Here is an 8,996-nt window from a genome sequence, read left to right on the forward strand (position 1 = left end):
CTATTTTAATGGGAATTTGACGAGTAGATCCGCTTACAAGTCTTGCTTTTATTGTTATATCAAAGAGTTATTTCACGTATTGCTTGAAATTCCCAGTCTTTTGTTGAATCTTTTTCAAGTCACTAAAAATATGGACAAGTTTTGAAAATCAGCACCCTATAATACAAATCCACTACCAAAGAACACAATTTTTTTAGTAAGAGATTTAGCTTCAAAACACAAGAGGCATAAAATTTGTTCGTCGAGGACATAAATTTGATTATGATTAACTCTTAATTTATCTTGGATTTCTATAATTTTATTATTTGTTTTGACTTCTTATTGTTTTTCTTTTTGTTTAGATATCTAGTTAAAATTACATTTTAATTGATTATGGACTCCTAACACTATAGTACTTGTTCTCTTGGTAAAAAATTTTTAAAAATTAATTTATATTAATTTCTTTAGATTTTTTTTACTCAAAATATAGATTGAAATGCTCTATTATAAGTTTTAATAAAAAGATGTATAGAACATTTGATTCATAATTAATATATAATTTTGTTACTTCAAAAAGCAGATTCAAATCCTCTTTTTGGACCTGTTTTAGCCTTTTGGTTTTAACTTCATTTTTTTGGCTGCGGATAATAGAAATTCAATAGACTTGGACTTTTCAGTGTCAGGTTTTCACATGGAAACTCGAAATACTAGTCCCAGAGTCCAACTAGAAATCTGATTTTTGCATTATTTATAGTTTAATAAGAATTTCAAAGCCTGGAATTTAATCCATTAGCCATACAAAACCTTGCATGCGAAAAAGAGTTTGCTCCTTGGGATAATTTTAACTGGCCGATGAGGTGAAATTGGTGTTGTTTCAAGGCATTTCTCGATTTGCTTCTGTTCTTTCAGGTTTTGTTTCCAACTTTCGTGGCAAATGCTTTTTTCAAAAAAGTTTTCCGGTTGTGGGTTTTTTTTTTCTTTGCTTAATGGCATAATGCAAGTTAGATTAATGGTGTTTGCATGAATGAGAATGGTCAATCTGATGTTTTCTTTCCAGTATCTTAACTTTCTTTTGCCTTGAACCTTGGTACAGATTCTGATTTTATGATTGATAAATTTTATTTCGAAATTTAGGTTGTTCTTTGAGCAGCATTATGCCATTTATCCATGGCTTATATCAATTTGGAAAGCTTGATCTGGAGCTGAACAAGATATATTGTATTCAGATTTCTAACTTGCGTGCTTCTTTTTTATTTTTATTTTTTCTTTTTATAATTCGAACAGGTTATAGGGGCCCACTTCATGATTTAGCCTGATGCAGTCATGATTTTACTCCCGGAGTGCTCCCACCATGATTGAACCCTGGAATATTCGTATTTAGTTTAGTGCTACTGATGTATTTGGCAACCAATTTGAATCCCTTCTAAACTTTTCTGTTGCTGTTTCACTGTAAGTATTGCTTTTGAACTTATCACCAAGGTTCTCAGCAAAGGAAATTTCTGGTTATTTTGCTCGTGAGTTGTGACAAAAATGGTGGAAGGTGGTAATATTTCAAAAGCAGACAAGACAGAGTTCACTGAGTGCTGGAAGACAACATGGAAGACTCCATACATTATGAGGCTTGCACTGTCAGCTGGGATTGGGGGCCTCCTATTTGGTTATGACACAGGTAAGATGAGGTCTATGCTAGTGGATAAATGATTTTTAGTCATTCTTTTTGAATATGTTGGTTTAATTTGTAACCCTTGTTGGAGTACAGGAGTGATTTCTGGTGCCTTACTCTATATACGAGACGATTTCAAACAAGTTGACAGGAACACATTCTTACAGGTAATTAGATAATTCTCCATTGCCTTATTTCACGTTTATGAAAGAGTATAAGGCTGAAAGAAAACAGTCTTCATCAAATGGCTGGTTTCCTCACTGATTCAATGTTTTATAATGTGTTGATTTGCAGGAAATCATAGTGAGTATGGCTGTATTAGGTGCTATTTTTGGTGCTGCAATTGGAGGATGGATTAATGACAGGTTCGGCAGGAAAAAATCAATTTTGCTTGCTGATGGGCTCTTTGCTGTGGGTGCCTTTGTTATGGCATTAGCTTATGATCCATGGATGATTATTCTTGGAAGGCTTTTTGTTGGTTTAGGAGTCGGGATGGCTTCAATGACATCACCTCTTTATATTTCAGAAGCTTCCCCTGCTCGAATTCGAGGTGCACTTGTTAGCACAAATGGTTTGCTAATTACAGGAGGGCAGTTTCTGTCTTACCTTATCAATCTGGCCTTCACTAAGGTAAGTTTATCCTTTCTTATCACTTTCAGTACATTGGAAAGTTTGATTGAACACTCCATGCAGTCTCTCCAACAGAAAAGGAAAATCTTCAGAATTAATACTCAATTCATCCTAAAATTGTGTTTCAGACTAGATGGACATGGCGTTGGATGCTTGGAATTGCAGCTGTCCCAGCGTTAGTTCAATTAATCTTGATGATATCACTTCCTGAGTCTCCTAGATGGCTTTACCGACAGGTTAAAACCTTGTCCTAATTGATCCAATCTTGAAGTTTTGTTGAAGTAAATGTTGCTAAATTTCTATTATTTTTCAGAACAAGGTAGAAGAGGCCAGGTCCATTCTAGGGAAAATATTTCCTGCTAATGAAGTTGATGATGAGATGAATGCCTTGAAACTCTCTCTTGAAGCAGAAAAAGCTGATGAGCATGCTATTGGGGACAGTCTAACACAAAAGGTGAAGGGCGCTTTGAGCAATGTTGTAGTTCGAAGGGGACTCTATGCTGGTATAACCGTTCAGATGGCTCAGCAGTTCTCAGGCATCAATACTGTTATGTATTACAGCCCAACAATAGTTCAATTTGCTGGATTTGCTTCAAACAAGACAGCAATGGCGCTTTCTCTGATCACTTCTGGTCTTAATGCCTTTGGCTCAATCGTCAGTATGACTTTTGTTGATAGATATGGCAGGAGGAGACTGATGCTTATTTCTATGGCTGGTATCATCCTTTGCCTTGTGACATTATCAATTATGTTCCTTGAAGCTGCCAGTCATGCTCCCGAAATCAACCAGTTTGACACCGACTTTCCTACAAATGCTACATGTCCTAGTTTTTTGTCATCACCTAAACCCTTATCTTGGAACTGCATGTCTTGCTTGAAAGCTGGTTGTGGCTTCTGCTCTAATAGGGCAAATGAGGCAAGTAAATTTACCTTTTTTAGTCATTGATGGATCTAAACTATAACATGTAACAGCCACCAAGCAATCCATGAGTTGAATTTTGGTTAAATTAGTATTAGGAGGCCCCTTTCATAACTGCATAAATTTAGTCTGATTGATTTATTCTTCTCTATGTGCAGTACTCTCCTGGAACATGCCTGGCATTCACCACAGATCTAAGGGATTCATGCCGTGGACAAAATCGTACTTGGTTCAGGGATGGTTGCCCTAGCAAATTTGGATTTCTGGCTGTGGTTTTCCTAGGATTATACATCCTTTCCTACTCACCTGGAATGGGAACTGTCCCATGGATTGTGAACTCTGAGATATACCCACTGAGATACAGAGGCATTGGTGGAGGGCTGGCTGCTGTCTCTAACTGGATCTCCAATTTTGTCGTTAGTGTTACATTTTTAAGCCTGACAAAAGCTCTTGGTTCCTCTGGCACCTTCTTCCTGTTTGCTGGGTTTTGTACCATTGGATTCATTTTCATCTATCTCCTTGTACCTGAAACCAAAGGGCTGCAAATTGAGGAGGTTGAGCAGATGTTGGAGACCGGTTACAAGCCAAGATTATTGAGGGGCGAGTCAAAGGGTGAATCCCAGTCTGCCTTAGCTCATGTAGCTGCAAATTAACTGATCAATAATGATCTTAGATTTTGTTATTGTACTTAGCTCAAATTAGGCACATTCTGCAAATTTCTCTTCATTATAACATCAAAATTGGGTTTTAGTTCTAAATTCCAACAGGCTAGAAGCAAGAGTTTAGATAAATTATCTTCTGTTTTACAATATAATCTTGTTGAAAGAATACAGGAATAAAGAAAAGAAAAGAAAAAGTGGAAAGGGGAACGAATAGATTCGCTTGAAATCCAATGAAACAAGCAAAAAGAAATGCCAAGGGATGCAGGAGAAGCAAGTGAAAAAGAGACCACTAAGCAATCATAAGCATATAAAATTCATTAATGGTTTGGTCTTTTGGACAAAAGCAACCATTACTGGTGTATTTTGTAGGCGGTCAGGCATCAAATCCAATTTAATATGATCAATTTAGAATCATAAAAAGGTTGAGTAATACAGTGGAGGAGGATATAGTCATACAGCAGTAGTGCAAAAACCGATCCTCTGTTTAATCCTACCATCCAAGAAGATTGGGGAGGAGAAAGCGGAAGAGATATATCAGGAAGACAACCCATGTCCCCAACTCTAGAGTTATACTTGTGCAAATAAGAGAAATCAGAGTTATAAGTGAGTCTAAAGAACAGTACATGCAAAAGACATCATGCTTCCACTAATCCAAATCAAGAGTCTTCAATCAGATCCAAAACCTGTAATACCCCTTGATACCAGTGATGGTAGAACTAAGCACGCATAAACAATCCTAGAACACAAGTTACAACTTACAACAAACAGAAACAAAGAATGGAAAAGTATTCTCATATCGGATACCAGCAGCACTCTGTATATAGATTCAGTACAGGAAAAGCCACGGTGAATTAAGATGATATAACAGGTTCACCTCTAAAACAGTCCATTTAGTGTATGATTACTGGCAGCCTTGTCTACAAGATTCTGAACTTTCACAAGAAGCATTTCTTCATATTACTGAAGTTTTTCTGTTTTTGGCTCTTCTCATGTAGCGTACATTTCTTGAATTTCAGAGAAGATGCGAGTCTAAGCAATAGATCTTGCATTTCAAAGAATCTAAACCACATGTCTTTAATCCAAGCAACAAAATTGCTGATAGTGGCATTAGGGGTTATATGTCTTAAAATGGTTTTCATACATCAGAATTTAGAATGTGTTACAGTAAAAACTTGGCTACATTGCATTACAGATACATACAACAATGCACAACAACAAAAAACAAAGTTTGTCACATAACTACGTAAGGTAACAACAACAACAACAACACAAAATTCACATCATAACCTTATAAGCTACATCTGCTAATCCTCATCCCATTGATTCTCCTTCTCTACAATCACATTGACCTTCTCATACCTGAAATCTTCAGGACTGGCATGACACTCAACCCGGAATGCCGTGTGCCTGGTAACCAAAATTGCCCACATAAACAGCATCACAAACGCAAACAAGGCTCCACATACTGTAGCAAAGATTAACCCAGAGAAAATTGTAAAAGCACAAAACTTCCTTCTTTCTGCTCTAAATTTCTGACTACCCTTATCGACATAACCTTGTGGATCCGCAGGCAACGAATGCATCCAACTAGAAGCATCCCTTACCTTAAATCTCCATGAATAAACATTGCTACTACTCTGTGAAGATTCCTCATTGGTTGTAGATATTATACCAACAAAAACATCCTTATTACCCCACATTTCCAACAAATCAACATGGTATGCTAGAATTGGATTGAAAGGCCTTTTGTCATCCAATTTACTCAATCTAACCTCTAAAAATTCGGAGTTTGAATCATAATCAACCCAAGATTTCAATACTTCCCCATTGTTCAACACCAAATTCAGAGATGACAAATTGCTAACTTTAACGGATTCATGACTCCTAACATCGATTACTACATGATTTGCATTAAAGTCACCAACTTTATCATCTTTCTTTGTATCAAATTCAATACCCAGAAACATATTTTCACCAAAAAGACCAAAAGACCCTTGAGCCTGAAACCTTGTCTGAAAACCATTTGGAATAAGAACAAAAGCTAAACCATCACCATTACCAGGAGAGATAGAAAAGGAAAACTCAGTTGAAAACGACAAGGGTTTACCCACATTCCTCTCCTCCACGAATTTGAAGGGCTTATCCAGCAATAAAAGTCCAGAACTCGGCGCGTGAGAGCGTGTGAGCAGCACATGGGAGCCTCCATCTTCAACCCTGGCATCACCAAAGAGGGAAATGTGGGGACCAAAGCTGGGGTTGTTATCAAGGGCTTGATGGGCAAAAGGGGAAATGGGTTTTGATGTAAGGAATAGAAAGATGAAGATTTGGAGCTTAAAAGAGAAAGTGTAGCTGTGAATGAAAAATGTTGCCATTGTTTTTTATTTTCTTTGGTTTTTGGGAAGGATTGGTGCGAGGGTGAGTTATCAGGGGCTCCAAATCAAAAGGGTTTCAAGGCTTTGGCAGTTTGCAAAGGTTCCATTCTTGGGTTATGGATGAAGTGTTTTGCACAACTAAATTTTGATTTGTTTATCCAAATAATATTAATGAGGGTATAAAAGTTCCATTGATGGCATAAAATTATATTTTCTTTTACCAAAAAAATGTTATGGTTTAACTTTGTTTGACTGAATTTTTCTTATTTGGTATTTGTGTTTTAAAATATGCTTGCAAAAGAAGTAACAATTGGATTGGTTCATAAAAACTTGGAAGATGATCAAAGAATAAATGGCAAAATTTTCGATTGCAAAAGTCTAAAATTTTATTTAAATCATGCATTTCCTATTTCATTTTTCATAGGATTAGATGTTAAGATTGGTGGGTTGCTGTTTTAGATTGCAAGACTACTTGGTAGAAATGAAAATGTTGAACTGAAATCTTAACAACCGTTAGTAAAAAAATTTCAGAAAAAAAAAAAAAAAAACCATTTGACTTGCCATTTTTAAGCGGGGTTGAAATATCTCAGACCATCAAAGAAAGAACCAAAGATGTGCAGACTCAGCTTCCTTGGACTGATTCTCTTCCACTCTGGCAATGATAGCCCATAGCAAACTGTAGTTTCTGGCCATTTTAGAATACTGCTATTTCATCAGTGTCTTTTTCAAAAAACTTGACCTAACAGTCTGAATCCTGATACTAAAAGGCTATATATGAACACTTTTTTGTTAGAATTGTAAATGCCAACCTTATGTTTTAATTGTGTCCTGCAGCTGCCATGCCAGCTACAAACACTCCAAAGAACATTACTGAAAGGGTGTTTCAGATTTCAGAGAACTCTCTTAAAAATTACTGTAGGATAAAAAAAAAAGAAGAAGTAACCCAAAAGGGTCAAACTGATTTTTTCTGTCAAATTAAGTTTCTTATATAATCTATTCTTTCTTTTTTTTTTCCCAACATTTTCCATTTTTGGTTCAACGGACAGAATCCAAGGGAGCTGAGCAAAGTTAATTGAGCCTTGGACTTGTAGGCTGTAGCTTATCACCACTTGGCAAATAAGACCCATGGTTATTAATTATTGAAGTTTTTAATTATTGAAGTTTGTGAAACTGATATGTCTTCAATAATTTATGTTTGTGAAAGCTGATATATCCAAACTATTCCTTGGATTGACTAGTTAAGAGGACTGTAGTGGGGAAGACATAGGTGCTGTTAGACAAATAGGATGATCCCTTTTCTGCATTTCATTGATTAAGAAAGTTCATTGGAGAGAAGAGAAAGCATACTCAATGGAAGGCAACTGAGTTGTTGCAAACTTGCAATTGCACAATAAAAAAAAAAGAAAAGAGAGAGAGAAATCTGCTTGAAAATGACTTTGCAAATCCTTTCAAAAGCACCATTGGATAAACCATTTGTATGGAAGTGCTTAATTTAGCAGGCACACCTACCATATAGCCATGGGCATTGCCAGTTTGCCAATATTGTCATGTGGTGGGAACATATGCTTGCCTGGTTGACAAAGATCTTTTCATAATTGTAATTACAGACAGAACACATGTTTTTCAACAAACCTTGTGGACCTATTAGTTACATCCTTGTTCAAATCCTACCCAACACTCCATAAAATCTGAAAATTTTGATCCAAGAACGGGAGAGAAAGATCATAACTTCAAGCTCTCATTCTCCTGACAACTATATATATGAAGATATGGTAACAGAAAACTTTTCTTATAATTAACTACACGTGTGAAGATTGTCGAAAATAAAATATGTATATTCTGATCAATGTTAGTTTTTTTTTTCTTTTCTGCTACCAATAATTCTGTATAAGATGGAATAAAAGGTGGATTGGAATACATAACATGTATGGAAGAAAACTAGTTTCTGTCTTGTATCATATAAAAGCTCCCTCTCATTATTGAGGTAGCTAGGCAGTCAATTTTTAATTTTCTTTCATTGATTGTTCTGCTGGCTGGGTCATAAGAATTTTGTATCCGTCTCCATGCTTGAATTTTTGTCTTCTCAGTCTTTTTGAACTTAAAGGGAATACTAACCCCATTTCCAGGTGCTGAGCCACCATGTTCCCTCTTGTCTGAATATGTATGTTTTTCTTGACAGACATTTTAGTAAAAGCCTACCAAATATTGGGGATTAGATAAAGAAGTCATAAATTTCCTAAAAATCAAAGGCTTCCTAACCTAAATGAGGTACGGTAAGGGGTACTCCAATGCCTAACCCCCTCACCAACCCAACTCAAGTATGCACTCTCTCGTATCGACTTGTTTATTTAAGATTTTACTCTCGAAGTACTCTGCATAAAGATCGAACTCTGATTGAAAAAGAAAGAATGTTCCTCTCTTTACCAACTTGGCTAACCTATGTGGACATTTATGGTTCAAGTATGAAGAATTATTATACATAAAACTTGGGGTTCTATTGCTTGTAAATTAAAAGACAAAAAAAAAAAAAAAGGGGAATCATTTGTGATCTAAATCTTATAGACACAATGATGCAAGGTGGGGGATTTTTCAACTCAGACCAAAGACTTGGCTCCTAGAGAAATTATCCTTGTGCTTGATGAAAGGAGTATGAGGTTGCAAAGTAAGTCAAATACAACATAATGGTGCAGAGGACTCTTTGCAGCTTGTGTTCCATTCAACTTAGGAAATAAATGGAGAGGCCATGGAATTTTATTTCCTTTGATGATTTC

General features: G+C 36.1%; 2 protein-coding genes across 2 annotated transcripts; one reads left to right on the top strand and one right to left on the bottom strand.

The window, feature by feature from the left end:
- The first annotated feature begins 660 nt into the window (after positions 1-660).
- Positions 661-3,949, top strand: LOC111309754 (inositol transporter 4-like). The gene is made up of 7 exons (XM_022908763.2): positions 661-888; positions 1,264-1,648; positions 1,739-1,809; positions 1,937-2,272; positions 2,401-2,508; positions 2,586-3,188; positions 3,350-3,949. Exons 2-7 carry the CDS (start codon positions 1,510-1,512, stop codon positions 3,842-3,844), a joined length of 1,752 nt encoding a protein of 583 aa, XP_022764498.2. The 5' UTR covers positions 661-888; positions 1,264-1,509; the 3' UTR covers positions 3,845-3,949.
- Positions 3,950-4,967: 1,018 nt separating this feature from the next.
- Positions 4,968-6,400, bottom strand: LOC111309486 (lectin-like protein). The gene has a single exon (XM_022908526.2). It carries the CDS (start codon positions 6,223-6,225, stop codon positions 5,158-5,160), a length of 1,068 nt encoding a protein of 355 aa, XP_022764261.2. The 5' UTR covers positions 6,226-6,400; the 3' UTR covers positions 4,968-5,157.
- Positions 6,401-8,996: the final 2,596 nt, after the last annotated feature.

Source organism: Durio zibethinus, chromosome 19, assembly GCF_047325235.1.
Source record: "Durio zibethinus cultivar Kanyao isolate XHJ-2024 chromosome 19, ASM4732523v1, whole genome shotgun sequence".
NCBI lineage: Eukaryota > Viridiplantae > Streptophyta > Magnoliopsida > Malvales > Malvaceae > Durio > Durio zibethinus.